Genomic DNA, 17665 nt, shown 5'->3' on the forward strand with positions numbered 1-17665 from the left:
AGCACCATCTTTAAAATGTCAAAGTGCATCCCGGAGGTAAGCCGCCACATGTCAGCTTGCGGTGCTGTTGCTGCAACAGCTGTTTCTTGTTGTGGTTTCTGGACAGCAGCTGAAGCCAAACGGGGAGGCCGTGTCCAGCTTGACAGTTTAAGGTGGGGGCTGGGTTGACCGAACATCGGTATCCGATTTGGGAAGGGGGGTGCGGTGCGGGGGGGGCTGAAAAGGAAACAGACCGTGAGGTTGTATGTTGTGTCTTCCCAGCAACCTCCAACTCTTCCCCTGTGATGACTTTCACAGCTCGAAATGTCCCCCCCCTCCTCCCGGGCACAACAAGGTCAAAGGTCAGGGCTGAGGCATGCAGTCGGGCCCTGTCTGACCCCCAACCTAGACGGATGGATTTTCCCAAATTTGTGTTAGCAGTGAGGCCTGCTCCAGTGACGACGACAACAATCCTGACGGTTCATGCCAATTTATGTTTTTTAATATACATAATGCACACGCCACAATTCTCCAATGCTGAATTCCTGATTTTTTTTTTTTATTTCTCACTCCTCGTCTCATGTTTGATCCACTCAGTTGAATTAAGTTGTTTACCAGTTTCCCCAATGGGCTAATACACAATAACCCGCATGGTCGCACAATACTCAGCTTCAAAGTCAACTAGAGAAAATTGGAATTTAGAATATTAAAATCCCGTTTTGCGGTTGATGAGCGAAGTATGCCATTTGCTTTTGAGGGGGTATTGAATAAAGCCATCATCAAAGATGTTTATTCATTTCGGCGTGCAAAAATGAGGAGGGAGGGGGGGTCGCAAGGCAGCCTGAAAAAGAAACCCAGAGCGCGTGCCTCCTGTATTTAGTGGCGCTAAATGACCATTAAGTGTAATTCCAGTCGAGGCCGCCCCCGACATTGGGGCCTCCGTACCGCAGACTACAGGGAGACGCCATTTTTTTATGCTCGGCAGACACGTATATATCGCATTCAAGTTTAAACTCTTAGCATTCCGCTGACTCTCCTATTCGGACACATTTTTGGCATCCGCTTGCAGCTTCGGGAAACGGATCTTGGGTGCAGCGTGCAGTCTTGCTTAGGGTTTCAAATATAGCCACACAAACACTGCACGTCATGCTGGGACAGGCCATAGCGCTTGTATAACTTTCTTTTTTTTTTAATCAGATCAAAAAAGTCATTCAATACCTAAGTACTGTAACAAAAGACTCACCGTGTCATGACTTGGAGGAAAATGGCGACTGACAGTAACAACAAGCAAAAAGACGAGCCAACGAGCTACACTTGGACAAGACACGAGCGGCCCAGGCTTGGTTGAAACGAGAATTGATGAGAACATGCAGAAACAAAAAGCAAGACAAGAATATGGGATGTAGGAGAACAAAGCTGTGGATTATGAAGACTAAAGCGAGGTCATGAAACACACTCAACATCCACAGTGGAGTTTGTTCGACATCACAACTCGGTCAAAGGTCCAACCACCCTCACTTTGGATTCCTTTTTTAGCCGACTTTATGACAGTATTCGGTATCTAAATGTTGGAGTGCACCTCCTCCGGGAGCCCCAGAGGTTAATCTGACACGGTCGGCCGGGCCGTCCCGCTGGAGCTTGTTTTGGAAAATCCGTCAGTGGCCGGGGTCAGGCCTTCGTCGTCGCTGTTTATGTTCTGTTCTCACAAGGGAAATCACCAGGGACGCAGAACTGGAGTGAACCCGTGGGAAGGGAGTGCAAGAGTGGCACCCGCTTTATTACCCCTAATTATTGCTGGCATTGTTGTAAAAAAAAAAAAAAAGTTATGGACCACACCAGTCTTATTGCATGTCTTTGCAAGTTGCAATAAAACAACCCAAAACATTTTCTAACTCGCCTTGAAAAAGATTAGAAAATACATAAAACTAAGAAATACATTATATACAGTTGAAGGTGTTAAGCTTAAAAATGCCAAGAAAAGATTCATACAAAAAAGTCTAATCAACTTAAATAAACCAATCAACAGTTGTATTCTGCCCTCTTGTGGCAACAACGTATACTACAACTATTTTTAAAAGTCAAAGTCCCGGATGTTCCCCTTTGTACATTTTCAAATAAATGCAGTCAGGTAAAAAAAAAGTCAAATGAAGCTTGTTAAATATGTCAAAAGCCAGTTGAACATCCACCGAAACAGGTTTTGGATTTTAAAAAGATGCACGGATACTATAAAGTATATAATTATTATATTTTATTTTTATCTTGAGTAATTATGAAGTTCTTTGTGCAAGTATTTGTATTAGAAACTGGTTTGGCCACTCCCCTTTCTCTGTCACCTTTGCTTTCGTCACCTTTTCCCTCCCTTGCTCATATGAGCCGCAGCGCTCCGCAGCGCACCGGTGCGACACGGCTCAGCTGAGCCGAGATGTGGTTGCTGTCGGCGGTCATCGCCGTTTCGCTGGCCGCGGCTGTGCGCTTCTGCTTGTACAAGCCGCTGCCTGCCGCTATTCGGCAGCAATGGAAACTTTGGCTGTTAGATGACATCATCAAAACGGTCATACGCCTGGTGAGTTGAAAAATAATTGAAGGACTTGATTTGAAATTGGATTTAAGGAATTAAAGTAGAAGATGGAAAATGTGCTTTCTAGGGTTTGAGTCTGGAAATTGTCTGTTCCTGTCTTGCAGTTTTATTTGCCCACGGCTAATTTGTAAAATAATCAAATGAGAATAGAAATACATTGGTTGCCTTCACACAGTTTTTGCAAACTTGTTAGCAGTCATGAGGGTTGCTTTGCAAGACCGTTGTAAACCGAGAACTCCCTGCAAAGGCATATGAATTATTTACTATTTTCCCGATATTGCCTCAATGCTTTTTTTTTTTACATGCTCCATGTGTGCTATGTAAAATTTCCATCTTATGCTGCATAAAAAGTGAACACACACGTCTAAGTCTAAGCAAACATAAATGAAAATACTCGTGACATGTAAGATCAGTTTGTCAGGTTTCCAATCCTAACCACAAATAGAAGGTGTTGCGCAATAAAGCTTAAGTGAAGAAAGCAGCATTTTGCGTACTAACGTTGAGAAAACCAAGTCAGGTTTGCATCACTAACTTCCTGTTAATGTTCACCTTTGCTCCTCGTTGCGTCACAAGCGTTGCAGGTGAAAGTCTACCATTACGACCACATGGGCACACTTTGTCTGGATACCGAGCCAAAGTTGAATTTCCTGCAAAAATAATAAAGAAATGTTCCCCATCAGGCACGTGTGATGGAGTGGCTGGGCTTGGGCCACCACATCACGGCCAGCCGAAGGACTTCCAAGCGCCTGGAGGGCACCGTTAAGAAGTTGACAGGCGGGCCTGATGCGGGCTACTTGGCGGTCAGCGACGTGGTTTTCGACGGTGTCCCCGTGCGCATTTACCAGCCCCAGACTGAAGGCGAAGGGCAGCTGAGGAGGGGTCTGCTCTACATCCATGGAGGAGGCTGGGCCTACGGCAGTCCCAGTTAGTCGCTCTTCCTCGGCTAGCTTTTTCACACACACATTAATATTCCATCCATCACTAGTGCAAAGATAAAGGGGCTTAGAGTTGATCCCTGAGGCACCCTAACCTCTACCTTAAAGTCATCTGTGATGCTGACAGATGCTGTTGAAGCACACTTCTCTGCCAAAATCCTAAAGAACATAGAATTTTGTATTCATGAGCAAAAAGTCAGTTGTGCGTTGTTCCCCAGGGGACGGCGCGTACGATCAAGGAAGCCGCAAAATGTCCAAAGAACTCGACATGGTTGTGGTTTCAGTCGAGTAAGTCTTAAACTTTCAACCCATCCAAGAGTGTTTCTTACTTTTCACCTGCACGTCTCGTTCCCACCGCCAAGTTATCGTCTGTATCCCGAGAGCCGCTTCCCGACGCCGTACCTGGACTGCCTGGCGGCCGCCAAGCACTTCCTATCCCCGGAGGTGCTGGCCGAGTACGGCGTGGATCCGCAGCGTGTCGCCGTGTCGGGGGACAGCGCCGGCGGCAACCTATCAGCCGCCATCGCTCAAGAGGTATGGTGGGAACATTTTGGAAGAGATTAGACACGAAAAAAAATCCTTAATCAGTTTTTCTCTGCAAAATTGTTGTTTAGATTGCCATGGATGACAGCATGAGGGTGAAGTTCAGCGTGCAGGCTTTGATCTACCCGGTCCTTCAGGCTCTGGACTTCAACACGCCGTCCTATCAGCAAAACCAAGACATGGTCATCCTAAACCGTTCGGCCATGGTCCAGTTTTGGCTGCAATACCTGGGCGCCGACCTCTCCCTTAAGTCACACTTCTTCGCCAACCAACACAGCTCCAACGTGGCGCCGGAGCTGATGGCTCGCCTGGATTGGACCACCCTCCTTCATCCGAAGCACCGCAATGACTACTTGCCAGTACGTGGCGAGGGGCCACGTAGGATGGAAAGTATGGAAAGGTTGATTCATTTCAAGATGATACAAGTGACAGGTCTTCAATTTTTGGCGTGCGCACTTTGGCCACTAGAGGGTGGTGTAATACAGAAATACTGTGGAACCTTAATTTAACTGTTTTTTGACTGCAAAAAAAAAAAATCAATGTAAACATCTGAAATTTTGCCCCATTCAGGAATTCTGGATGAGGTTCCAGGTCTGCTAGACGTGCGTGCAGCGCCTCTCTTGGCCGGACCCGAGGTTCTAGCCAAGTGCCCACGGGCCTACATCATGACGTGCGAGCACGACGTGCTGCGAGACGACGGAGTGATGTACGCGCGCCGTTTGAGCGACGCCGGCGTGGCGGTCACGGCCGAGAACTACTTGGACGGATTTCACGCATGCTTCAGTCTCACCATGCGGCCCTTCGCGTTCGACGTCGGGGTGAGGGCCTTCGCGGACTACGTCCAGTGGCTACGTGACAACTTGTAGGGGCTTCAACTTCATCTTTCCAAATGTATCATCTCAAAATATATTTGATCAATAATCAGGCCTAAAAATGTGCATTATAAAACACTTTTTGGAGGTGTAAAAAGTAGGATCAAAGATGATTTGACATTATCTTAAGGAAAAAAATACACGGACTTTGTTTGGTGCAAAGCCTTTGCAGTCGAGGGGATATTTCACATTTTAGTATTAAAATATAATAAGATATATTTCTGTACTCTGGTTTAATAATAAAAAAAACTATATACACAAATGTTGTCCTTTTTTAAAGTGGCATTTCTGTTATATCAATCAGAAATTCCTACAGTCAAGGAATCTTTTGTGTTCCGTGACTTTCCCAGGAAGAGAGCGAGCCTCGGGGGAGGTAACGGAAAGAATCTTCCTGCAAACTTCCAATCCAATTTGTGAACATGATGTCTGGTTGGACATGAGCCAAAAGATGTCCGAATGTAACAGGAGGTAGGGAGGGCTTGGTTTGAAGGGACACTTAGTGTTTTTGGTATGCTGATAGACAGACATATTAATTATGGCTGTGTAATTAATGTAAACGATAATAACAGAATATATATGAAAAATATTTCTCTTACTAGCATGAATATTTTGATTAGGTATTGCGTAAAATATGTGTTTTTATCAAGGCTGAAAAAACATTAAGCTCTATTATTTGTTTGGATAATGGAGAATAAAATTCTGTTCAACATTTTTAAGGGGGAGTGATTCAAGGAATATAAGAAAAATGCTGACCGACTTGCTCATCCCACAGGTGCCACAAAATTTTCACGATGTTATCCACTTGTTTTAAAGCGTTCATATTGTTCATTCTTTCGGATGTTTTCGACGTTGCAACACACGTTCTAACTCGCTCCGACAATGTGTGTGTGTGAGAGCGGGGGGGTTCTCTCAGGGTGTCAACTTCCCTCCCCGAGGGGGAAACGTTCCTGGCTTATCACCTCCTTCCCTCCCGACAGACCTCGGAAGTGACTCACTCAATAACGTTGAGGCCCTGACTTATTATGTCCGGCTCTACTTTCAAGTGAAGTGGATAAAAAAACGGCAAGTTTCTGTGATATAAAAGAGAAAATAACCAAGATCAAACTTTCCCTACTGTTAATATGACTTGTTAAAATTGGAGAAAAAAAAAAGTATGAGGGTGTGCACACTTTTGCAAACATGCTTTCAGTTGTTAATTTTTTTCCGTTGATCTCAAAACACGTCGTAAAGCTTACAGCTCACATAAATAATGAAACGGGCCTTTGTTTTTTAAACAGGGGTGTGCCGACTTTTGGTATCCACTGTTCGTGTCAAAGAGTACGATGACCTGCCAAACAATGGAGAGGGTCATTTGGCAACAAGCTGTGGATCATTGCATCAATAAGAGGAAACCCGTTTTTATGAGGAGGAGGAGAATGCGCTGCCTTCAAGTTTTAATGGTTTTAATAATGAACAAATAAAAGTATGTTTACAAATGCTTTGAAATGAAAATGATTCATGTTTTTATCATAAATGATCTAACAAAAAACACGATCACATCTTGGGGAGTATTTTTTATAAATAATCACCCAAAGTGTCAAAAACATTTAAAGACGCCAAATATATCTTTAATGACTCACTTTGACCTTTTTGTTGACATCTATTTTTGGAACTTATTTAAAATTTCCAGAGGGCAGTGAAGTGGGGCCGGCTTGGAGTTGTAATAAGACAGCCAGGCCCCTAACACTCCTCCTCCTCGTCATCTTCCAACTACTCCTCCTCTCTTTTTTTCCTCTTTCTCATTTGCTCGACTTAAGCGGCTGCGCCTTCTCGACCTCGTCATGAGCGCTTCTTGGGGCTCCCCGCAATGCTTCTGGCTGCTGGTGCTGGCCGCCGCGGCCGTGCAGACCCTCACACTGGTGCTCAGTGTGGTCTTCTTCAACCGAGTCCTGCACACGGTAAGGACAGCTTACTACGCTCACTTAGCAAACCGCTAAAAAGATCTTGTCGCGGTGTGGAACAGATTAAACACGCTGTCAAAAGTTGCACTTCATCTAGCAGGAATGCGAGAGCAGAACGGCTGCCAATGCTCGCGGTGTGCCGGCCGACAATGGGAGGAAACGAGGCAGAGTGTTTTGCTAAAAACCAAAACACTAAGATGGGCTAACGACAAGCGTGGTGTGGTGGTTCTTAGCAATACATATTAGAACCACATCAACATATCCAGACAATACGCAGAGACATATATTCTTTATCCTCACTGCAGTAGTAGTTTTAAAAGTCTTCATGCTTCGGCATGACAGGATTATGCTGCCCTCCGGTGGCCAAGTCGCATTAAATGGAATTCAACTGTAATTTTTTTTCATTTTATTTATTTTTTGCCGATTAAAATAGAACTAAAAGCAGCCATTTAAACGGTCGGGGCCCAATATATATTAAATCAATTATTTTCCAAATTAAGGCACTAATTTATTGAACTTAAGTAGACTACAGGTGATCATTTAGTATATATATATAAAATTACTACAAGCGTTTCTTTGTGTTGTGATTGTGTGTGCAAAATAGTGGTTGTATTATGTGCTAAAATATCAAAAGGTTTAACTGTTTTCTGGAATCTGGAATGTTGGGAAAGAAGACGCCTCGGGGGTCTCCATGCACAATCTTCACTTTTACCCTAAAAAAAAAACCCTCCTACGCTCTACTGACCCTTGGCTAAGACCTTCATCCATTAAGGGGCTAAAAAAAGAGCACAGGGATATTTTATAGTTAATTCAACCTCAAGTACCCCGCAGCTAGCTTTAACCGGAGCAAGTTCTGTTGTGGTTTTCAGTTTCCCTTCATGTCTACAGATGCAGGACAGTTTTTCCGGGGGGAGCATGTCATGTTTGACCGACGTCAATTTCGAGTTCCCGACCGATGAGAAGACGAGTGACCCCTGCTGGCAAGTTTTGCAACAACTCCGCTACCACATTGAAAAGGTTTGATTGCATTCTATCTTGCAATTTAATTTTTTGTAGTCCTATAATAACAAAGTACTGCCCCCTGTTGGCCAAGGCACACATCTACCTTAGACATGCTTCTGGATGGAGTTCATTTTTGGGATTTTCCAGATTTAGATTTGTAGTCAATTCCTTCTTTGTGTTTAATTTTTGGTGGTTATTTTGCAGGCGATGGCGGCAAGATTAGAGAAGGACACGTCTTCCGGCGTGACAAGTAAGAGCGTAACCAAGGCCGATACAAATGATCTTTTCTGCCTCAATGAAATGGCGCGACTGTGTGGTTGCCAGATAAGCTGACAGACGTCCTTCCTTTCCTGCCTGACGGCCACGTTCGTCCTGATGTGGCAGCTCACGTGACCGCCACTTCATCCTCACAGACACAAGAAGGTGAGAGGAAAAAAATTATCTGTTGGAAATTTTTACAATACAAAAGTTTTGGCTTTACGTCATTGGCTCGCAGACGGTGTGAAGAGCCGTAAAGGTTACCTGGGCGAGCGCGTCACGGCGTGGGAAGGACACCGCGGGGAGTCCTTCCTGCATAATGTGGAGCTGAGAGGGGGAGAGTTGCTGGTGCCTCGGGCAGGGCTCTACTACATCTACGCGCAGACCTACTTCAGGCTCTCCTCCACCTGGAGCAAGGACCAGGAGGAGGAACATGACCACAACCCAGACGGGGAGCAAGAAGGGGCCCAGCTCATCCAGTATATTTATAAAAAGGTCTGAATCATGGTACAAGTCTGATTGTCTGTACCCGTTAAAAAACGTCCCGATGTTTACGTAGATGAGCTCGTACACGGCTCCCATCCTGCTCATGAAGTCTTCGCGGAGCGCCTGCTGGCCGCGAGGCAGAGAGCCCGGAATGTTCTCCCTCACCCAGGCGGGCACGGCCTTCCTGCAGCCTGACGACCGGCTCTTTGTGGCCGTCGGCAACGCCAGCGCCGTGGAGGCGGACGGCCGGGCCAGCTACTTCGGGACTTTCCTGGTGGGCTAGACCCGAGCTCGGGACCTCGTGGTCCGCAGCCTCCGTACGGGATTGACTGCTTAAGTCACGCTGTCATGATCATGCGGCGCGCTCGGCAGATAATGAGCCATTGATGTTTGCAGTCAACATTCAGCGTGCTAAAATGTGCTCAAGTGAGGATAAGCCGCAAGGGCTTTCCCCCGCAGCTGGAAAGCGGAACGGCGGCGATGGCGGCAAGCAGGGCTTTTGCTTACGTACGCAAATAGAAACGCGGCGATGCCTTGAGTTTGTCTGGATACAAGCTCAAGCTAAATTGGAAGCTAAAGTCAATACTGCAAAGTTCATCTAAAGTCACTCACGAACCTTAGGTTTCAAGCCTAGGCTGGGCTTACTGCTAACATTAGCAGTAGCTTTGGAAACTAACAGAGAGGATAACATGGATGCTAACACTGGAGGCTAACATGACTTTTTTCATAGCGATTTCATTTTTGTCTGGAAAGCATAAGGAGCCACACACAGAGACGCACACACACACCAGTGAAAAAGTAAAAAACTATCATTTAATTGACGTGTCTGTCTTACTGGTCGAGTCCATGTCATGGCAGTGAATGTTTTCATCTTCAAATGATTTTAGCGATACAAAATAAACGACAACCTAAAACTAATCCGGCTTCAAGTAATGCCCCAAAAGACACACATCAACGCACACATATAGGGAAGATTACATTGTTTATGCTGATGGTTGTGAGGTCATAACGCGCCCGCTACTAACGGAGAGCTGCTTGATTTCGCGCTGAGAGTCCTCCTCACTCTGTCGCTCATTATTCGTTTTTTTGTTGGTTTTCGATAAATATCTTGTTGGTCCCACGCATACTGGACCCATACAGTGATGACGCATTAGGATGACACTCGCACACACACAATCGCACACAATACTCTTGTTTTGGGAGTTGGGGTAGAGATTAAAAAAAAATTAAAAACAACTCATGTCTTGGCTTTTAACAGAAGCGCCAGTGTTGTCTTTGGACGCACCGTGGGAGTTTTTGTGTCTCACGCTAAGTGCTAACGACGCTAAATGTTAGTCAAGTACTTCCATGTCACGGTTGCTTGCACAGCGGTACAGATTAAAAAAAGGGAGCCATGGGGCTGTGGCAAGAGAGTATTGGGTGGGGGGTCCTATTGCCTTCAAGGGTGCTGTATGTCGGGGGGGGGGGGTTGAGAGCAGCACACCCACGCACACACATACACACACAGGCACCGTTACAGGAGGGTTTGGCACACCCACACTAGTCCGGCTACTGCGCATTTTCCACCACAGAAGAAAAGCAGCTGCCATAGTGCGCCCCCTTCAGGGGGGCAGGGGTGGCGAGCAGCCGGAACATTCAACAAGCACCGGGAAAAAAAAAATCTGTCCCACCTCCTCATAGGGTTCAGCCAATGAGCAGCTCAAGGCTGTCCTCGTAGGTGGGGTCCCTTGGCGGGCTGCTGGCCGACAGGAAGGCGGTGGCAACGGGCGCGCCGGTGGCCGCCGCCACGTTGAGCAGGGTGCCGGCGCGGAGGCCGCTGCCCGATGGGCTGCGGAGGGCGGCGGCCGCCGTGATGCTGGTGAGGTTGATGCCCAGCGTGAGCCGCGTCTGCTCCAGCGCCTTCTCGGGCACAGCGAACGCCTCCAGCTTTTTCTCGCCGTTGGCCATGTAAGAGTTCTGGCAGCCGCGGCAGATGCAGTCCAGGCACGCCTGCAGATAGATGGTGACCACAGCAAACATTCATTTGTTTTGTACAAGTTCTAATATTACACAGGAGATGGAAAAAGTGGAATTTACAATGACCGTATACATAGCAGGTCATATTCTCACCTTGCGGTTGGAGTAGCAGGGGCAGCGCTGCCCCCTGCAGGTGAGCACCGAGGGGTTCTGGGTAGCACGTCCACATTTGCAGCCTTTCTTCTCCACAGGCTTTTTGTAGGGGGGGCGGGGCGGCGCGGGGGGCACCAGGCAGCCGGATAGCTGCAGCCGTTGCTCTTTACTGCGCTCCTTGCTCTTGCCACCTGCGCGCGCCTTCTTCTTGGGCCCCAGCTCGCCGTGCTTGCGGGCACCCTTGTTGTGGTGGTGGTGATGATGGTGGTGGTGTTGGCGGGCGGGCTTGGGCGCCACCCCGTTGTAGAGAGATGAGTAGGCGTGGGGTGGCGCGACGAAGGAGGGCGCGGCGGTGTGCTGTCCGTGCGGCGATGTGGGCCCCTGCAGGATGGAGGCGATGGGGAGCGGCTTCACCTGCTCTCGGTCGCTCTCCGATCGCGAGCGCTTGCGTTTGTGACGTGACGATGGCGCGGAGGAGGAAGGCGAGGGGGGCAGCGGGGTGGCGAGAGAGGGAGGGGCGAACGCAGGGCTCAGGGCCATGTGAGTCCTGTCCGCATGCAGCTGCGTATAGTTGTGGGTGGCATCCAGCTGGAGGTACATGTGGGCGTGGCGGTCCGGTGGGCTGTCGGTGGGCGGCTGAAGGGGGTCCAGAGTCTGGAGGACCTCCTCGACGCTGAGGAGGAGAACCTCACCCTCCTCCAACTCCCTGCCGCCCGGCGCGGGGGCAAAGGCCCCAGCGGGGAAGGCTGCGGTCGGGATGGATCCGGGGGCGAAGGCTTCGGCAGTGAAGGGTCCAGTGGTGAGACTCAGCTCCAGGGTGGCCGTGTCGGAAGCGGCGAGGCCCTGCGGAGGGGGCGGGGCTAGCGTCTCCTCCATCAGCTCGCACACCTCTAGCTCGGGCGAGGAGGGCTCCAGGCTCTCCAGGAGAGCCCCGTTGCACGCCCCCGCACCCTGGTACTGCTCGACGACGTCGGTGTGGATGGACGACTCGGCGGCGGAGGCGTCCGGCTCTAAGTCGCCGTCCCCTTCGGGCTCGCCATCCACCAAGTCGCCGTCCACCAACTCGTGGTTCGCAGGGTCGCTACCGGCCAACCCGCCATCCTGCACGGGTTCACCGCCCAGTAGCTCGTCGTCCTCTAAAGGCTCGCTATCCACCAACCCGCCGTCCAGCGTTCCTACCAGGGTCATGGTTAATTTCATTTTGACTTTCTGAATTCAATTTGTTTGAACTACTTTACAGAGCAGGTTTGTTAGTTTTTATTACTCCAAAAATGCTTTGTTTAGTTATTAGTTTTAGTATCTCAAACGAGTGTTGTATAACTTGTATAACAATGCCTACTTGCACAGGTGGACTCCACATTCTCCACCAGCGCCTCCTCCAGCAGCGCCATCAACTCGGCATTAGCGCTGACGCACGGCAGCAGCGCCGAGTGCGCCACGTAGACGCACAGCTTCCGGTAAAGCCGCACCAACAGGGACAGCTGCTTGTCCTCCCGGAAGCCTGTCGCGTCTCGGCAGCGGCTACACGCCGGTCGCACCGCCATCTTTTGGCCGCGGCAGCCCAGACACACGTGGTGCGGACAGCCGGGGTGCGGCGCCGACACCGGGTCCTGCACCAGTTCGCCTGAAAAACAGCAAATACCTCGTAAGCAGGACGGAAGCTACCTGCCACCACGAATTAAATTCACCCACGGGCACTCCATAGATAAAACACGTTGTGCAATTATATTTAAAACTCTGCAATGTTTTATTTTAAGTGAGCCCAGCTAGTCTAGCAAAATAAAGGATGAATAGGAAATACAAGTGGAGTTGTGTTTTACCAATGGGGGGGGGGGGGGGGGGGGGGCGCATGACAGTCATGAGCTCGGCCTCGGTTGCCAGGGCGACGGCAAACTGAGTCGAGCGCTGCAACTCGCACGCCCACCCGCAATATTATGATTTTCATCATAGTGGCGCTTACCACAGACGAGACAAGCCAGCGACTGTCTGAAGAAGGGCAGCAGCGTGTACATGTCCGAGAAGGTGTGCGGATGCCGCGGGTCGCACTGCAGCACGGCCCGGCTAGCGGACACGTACAGGGCGGCCGCGTTGACCGGGTTCATCGCCGCCTCTCGGGGGAAGGAGTTGGGGTACGGCTTGTGTGTTGAGGGGGATTATATCCACACGAAGCAAAGAGGCTGTTCACGCTTCTTATATCAGTACAGTATCAGAGTAGACAGAAAGCCATTTATAATACATGTAAACTATATCAGAATCACTACACTATGATGGAAACGCTCATTCGCACGTCGTCATAATTACTCACATTATTACTCCACTGTCGGAACGAACGTTGAAGTTATAGAGCCATCTTCAAGGGGTTAGCATTGTTTAACGGAGGCTAACCGTTAGCATAGCTAGCTCGCTGGCTCACGGATGTGTCGGCGGCTCGTCGCCTCGGGCAACAAGTCGCTCGACTCAGCCATAAATAACATAACTTCCAAAAAACTAGCTAAACTGTGGTGAAATGTGAGCGTCCGGTTAATACTTTGGTGGTTAAAGAGACTCGGTTAGCAGTTAGCTACCATGTACCAGGCGCGCGCTCCATGTAAACAAAGCTAAAGTTAGCATCGTTAGCTCCCCCCAAAAAACAGAGATATCGGAAATGTTTAAATCCCCCCCCGCGCTGCTTTGTAGCCAGGGTGGGTCTGGATGCCCCGGCGGTGGTGGCTTATTCCGCGTGATCTACCGTAACGGCCGCCGGGCAGAGGGACACATTACGCTCGCTGTGCCTTTTGGAAATTTAATCAGTCATTTGAATTGCACTTCCTCGCAGCAAGCCCCCCCACCTTCTCCATAGATATTGCTCGACGCGAACGGACATCGCGCGAGACTTTGCCAGTCACCGTGGTTACCGTTTTTGATAGGCGGAAGTGAGAAATGGGGCGCCTATGTCGTGACAGCGCTCCCTCTGGTTGCTCTTGCGCACTGCTCTATCAAATGACAGTTGTATACGTTTTGTATTCTAATGTGAATGGCTCATCAACAAACAAACAAAAAAGCATGACTCAAAAGGGTTATGTACTTTAAAGAATATATTTAGGGCAAATTTAGTAAGTACTGCATAAACTTAACAGCTTGTAAATAAAACAAGTCCTGCCTTTTCCGACTCTCTCCTTCAGTCCAATTGGTTGCAAGAGAGCGCCCACTGCTCGCCATTGGTTCGTATGACCCGTGTTTCGCCTTGCCTTCTGACACCGGAGATGCACGCGTAGCCATGATGGCGGCCTACAGTGTTGTTCGGGGAACCCGCGGATTGCTCGATGGTTTCCGGCTGTCGTTTAGATGTCTGGCGCCGGTCAAGCGTGGTGCGCCGACGCTATCGGCGAAACGATGCTACTCGGTCAGCCACCTATCCGTGCGGGAGCGCATTGAGAAGAAACGAGAGGCGGCGCTGGTCGGGGGAGGTCAGAAGAGGATCGACGCGCAACACAAACGGGTGAGAGCGGCTAACTTTTACGTCTTTGGGTGCAAGGGCGACGTCGTGACGTCATTATTAGACTACATCAGCTACATGACGTCATGGTTGTCTTAAATGCATGCAGTTTGAAAATGTAATGACAGAATATCAGAAAACTTACTGAAGCCTTCAGTAACATCTCAAAAAGTGACGATTTCAAGTCTTGCATTAATATCCCCCCCCAAATATAACCCAATACAAACAATGGTAAACACTGGCAGAGTTTTCTACCTCAGCGGTGAAATCTTCACCCCAAAATTCAATTAAGTCAAAAGACACTTACTTATTTAGATGCTCGCTGAGCTGAGGTCTTTTTTCACTTGTGGTCCTTCCTCTTGCGATTGTTGTCACTTTTGCCGGCCCGCTTCTATAGTGCCACTTCCAGAAAAGCCAAATAAAAAGTTGAAGTGTGCTCACAGGGCAAGCTGACGGCTCGGGAGCGAGTGGAGCTCCTGCTGGATGCCGAGTCCTTCTGCGAGACAGACATGTTTGTGGAGCACCGCTGCTCCGACTTCGGCATGGAGCAGGATCAAAACAAGGTGGTTGTTGTCTCCATCACCTTCCTCTTTTCTGAGGTTGCGTGATGTCACTGCCTGTCTTCTGCCTTCAGTTCCCCGGTGACAGCGTGGTGACGGGAAGCGGGAGGATCAATGGCCGCCTGGTGTACGTCTTCAGCCAGGTAGGGCTTGTCAAGGAAATTTGCGCCACCACTTTGTAAAATTTGATCAAAACTATTGATTCGTGGACAGCTCTTGCCACATAGTCATATTGTGCTGCTCTTCCTGTTGTGCGTGCCTTGGCCACCTGGGGGCAGCATAATCGACATAAAAATATTGTATACGGCACAGAGGTCATCATAGCTGAGAGCAGTAAATCACAGTAATGTTGTTGCTTTTAAAAAAAAAAGTCATGACTGCTTAAGGTGATGTTGGTGTTTAGGATTTCACCGTGTTTGGTGGCAGTCTGTCTGGAGCTCACGCACAGAAGATTTGCAAGGTAAGCACCCGCCAAGGAGTACTTCAGGCGGATGCGTTGCCGTCGGTTACACGTCTGCTCGTTGTCATTCAGATAATGGACCAGGCCATGATGGTGGGAGCGCCCGTCATCGGCCTCAACGACTCCGGAGGTGCTCGCATCCAAGAGGGCGTGGAGTCTCTGGCTGGCTATGCGGATATATTCCTGGTTAGTTGCACACCACACAGTTAACCAAATGATTTTAAAAAATGAGGAAAAAGGTTAAATAAATGTTTTTTCTTTCAGAGGAACGTGATGGCATCCGGGGTGGTGCCTCAGATCTCCCTCATCATGGGGCCATGTGCGGGTGGCGCTGTCTACTCGCCCGCCCTGACCGACTTCACCTTCATGGTCAAGGTGAGAGAGATAACCTGCTGGTTGTGCTAAGCTAACCGCTATCATGGACACACAGGATACGTCATACCTGTTCATCACGGGTCCCGACGTGGTCAAGTCAGTCACCAATGAAGACGTCACTCAAGAGGAGCTGGGCGGAGCCAAGACGCACACCAGCGTGTCCGGTCGGTAAACTTGGCATCATCTACCTTGTTATTCTGAACCTTGGGTGGAAAATGTTGAGTGTGTGTTGTGGTCCTCATCCAGGCGTGGCACATCGAGCTTTTGAGAACGACGTGGAAGCTCTGCTGCACCTGCGCCACTTCTTCAACTTCCTGCCGCTCAGCAATCAGGACGCGGCGCCTGTCAAGGAGTGTCTCGACTCCAGGTAGACAAACCGGCACCACTGCAATGGGCCCATAAATCAAAATTTTAATGATCTTTTTTCGTTGTTAACCTGCTCTTATTTTAGCGACCGCCTGGTTCCTATGCTAGACACCATCGTCCCGTTCGAGTCGACAAAGGCCTACGACATGTTGGACATCATCCACGCTGTAAGTGCTCAACAGAACTTTCAACATTGAGTCAAAATAAATCAGTGCTTCTTTCTGCCACCTTCGCCAGATAGCAGATGAGAGAGAATTCTTCGAGATCATGCCCGACTATGCCAAAAACATTGTGGTGGGGTTCGCCCGCATGAACGGGCGCACGGTGGGGATCGTGGGGAACCAGCCCAAAGTGGCTTCAGGTGAGCAAAACTTTTGAGCGCATTACACATGGACGAGTCACATCCGCTTAAATATTTTTTTTTCTCGGTCAGGCTGCCTGGACATCAACTCGTCTGTGAAGGGCGCTCGCTTCGTGCGCTTTTGCGACGCTTTCAACATTCCCATCGTCACCTTTGTGGACGTGCCGGGCTTCCTGCCGGGCACGTCTCAGGAGTACGGCGGTATCATCCGACACGGAGCCAAGCTGCTGTTTGCCTTCGCCGAGGCCACCGTGCCTAAGATCACCGTCATCACCAGGAAGGTGGGAGAGTGCACGACATTCGGGCAAGGCGGCTTATTATGTCATTCTTTAATTCTGAATTTGTTCCATCGCAGGCTTACGGCGGCGCGTATGACGTGATGAGCTCCAAACATCTGAGAGGAGACGTCAACTACGCTTGGCCCACGGCCGAGGTGGCCGTCATGGGCGCCAAGGTACAAAGTTTCACATGACCCGGCTTGAACGGCTGTTGTGCCGATCGCCATTTAACATGGATCCAAATGATGAACAAGCCCAGCATTTGAACAGGGGTGTGTAGACTTTTGTTTGAATATCTGTGTGTTAGGGAGCCGTTCAGATCATCTTCAGAGGGAAGGAGAACCAGGCTGAGGCCGAAGCGGAATATGTGGACAAGTTTGCCAACCCTTTCCCTGCTGCAGTCAGAGGTACCACCAACAATTTGGACAAAAAAAGAAAAAAAAATGCTTTTCTGAAACAGAAATCTCCGCCCTACTTGTATGGCAGGTTTCGTGGATGACATCATCGAGCCATCCGCCACGCGCAAGAGGATTTGCAGAGACCTGGAAGTGCTGGCCAGTAAGAAGCAGGTCAACCCTTGGAAGAAGCACGCCAACATTCCTCTGTAAAAAACATTGCATCACCCCCCCCCCCCCCCCTCCCCACCTGGAAGCCTGGAGTGCATAAAACATCAGCAGGTCAATCCCAGATCGGATCTGTACAATATTTTAATGGCATTCTTGTCATTATCAACTGAAGAATTTCATTCATACTATCAATATTTGTATTGTTTTTTTTTCCCCCTCCCTCTACCTTCAACTTCACTCCTCATGTCTGGATTTAGGTCAAACAGAAATGGTGCCTTTTCAATCGAAATACAATAAATAGTGAACTTTAATACAACTGGATTTTTTGTCTAATTGGGAAGGAGATGAAATATGAAAGTATAATCGAGGCTTTATGACACGACTTAATGCTTTTTTAATAAAAAAAAAAAATTAAATTGTTGAAGAGTGTTTACTGTAAACTTTAAAAAATTCAACGTTGACCTCATTTCTATGTTAAAATGAAGGTTAAAATTTAAATATAAGTCAATCTATTTTGGGCTG

The 17665-nt window shown here is 48.7% G+C and overlaps 4 protein-coding genes across 6 annotated transcripts; 3 read left to right on the plus strand and 1 right to left on the minus strand.

Annotated features, from left to right (window-relative positions):
* Nucleotides 1-2332: 2332 nt before the first annotated feature.
* On the plus strand, nt 2333-5169 carry nceh1a (neutral cholesterol ester hydrolase 1a). The gene is made up of 6 exons (XM_088399910.1): nt 2333-2542; nt 3238-3481; nt 3711-3780; nt 3855-4026; nt 4107-4425; nt 4606-5169. Exons 1-6 carry the CDS (start codon nt 2402-2404, stop codon nt 4899-4901), a joined length of 1242 nt encoding a protein of 413 aa, XP_088256036.1. The 5' UTR covers nt 2333-2401; the 3' UTR covers nt 4902-5169.
* Nucleotides 5170-6668: 1499 nt separating this feature from the next.
* On the plus strand, nt 6669-9781 carry LOC148384918 (tumor necrosis factor ligand superfamily member 10-like). The gene is made up of 6 exons (XM_088399911.1): nt 6669-6844; nt 7736-7864; nt 8054-8099; nt 8174-8272; nt 8346-8602; nt 8667-9781. Exons 1-6 carry the CDS (start codon nt 6728-6730, stop codon nt 8874-8876), a joined length of 858 nt encoding a protein of 285 aa, XP_088256037.1. The 5' UTR covers nt 6669-6727; the 3' UTR covers nt 8877-9781.
* Nucleotides 9385-15024, minus strand: msl2a (MSL complex subunit 2a). 3 transcript variants are annotated; one of them, XM_088399903.1, is made up of 5 exons: nt 13008-14197; nt 12663-12888; nt 12042-12326; nt 10703-11877; nt 9385-10582 (listed from the first exon to the last, which is right to left on the minus strand). In XM_088399903.1, exons 2-5 carry the CDS (start codon nt 12802-12804, stop codon nt 10277-10279), a joined length of 1908 nt encoding a protein of 635 aa, XP_088256029.1. In that variant the 5' UTR covers nt 12805-12888; nt 13008-14197; the 3' UTR covers nt 9385-10276. The 3 variants fall into 3 exon arrangements, with proteins under 3 accessions (XP_088256029.1, XP_088256028.1, XP_088256030.1); XM_088399902.1 differs by having other exon boundaries at nt 12663-12891; XM_088399904.1 differs by lacking the exons at nt 12663-12888; nt 13008-14197 and adding an exon at nt 14485-15024.
* Nucleotides 12697-17459, plus strand: pccb (propionyl-CoA carboxylase subunit beta). The gene is made up of 15 exons (XM_088399905.1): nt 12697-12831; nt 13864-14180; nt 14621-14740; nt 14812-14880; nt 15141-15197; nt 15270-15383; nt 15462-15572; nt 15628-15736; nt 15819-15939; nt 16024-16105; nt 16176-16299; nt 16372-16580; nt 16655-16753; nt 16885-16984; nt 17064-17459. The coding sequence occupies exons 2-15, from the start codon at nt 13959-13961 to the stop codon at nt 17183-17185; spliced, it is 1659 nt and encodes a 552-aa protein (XP_088256031.1). The 5' UTR covers nt 12697-12831; nt 13864-13958; the 3' UTR covers nt 17186-17459.
* The last annotated feature ends 206 nt before the right edge of the window (nt 17460-17665 follow it).

The sequence above is a fragment of the Syngnathus floridae genome, chromosome 16, assembly GCF_059516105.1.
Source record: "Syngnathus floridae isolate MCC-2025c chromosome 16, RoL_Sflo_1.0, whole genome shotgun sequence".
Taxonomy (NCBI): domain Eukaryota; kingdom Metazoa; phylum Chordata; class Actinopteri; order Syngnathiformes; family Syngnathidae; genus Syngnathus; species Syngnathus floridae.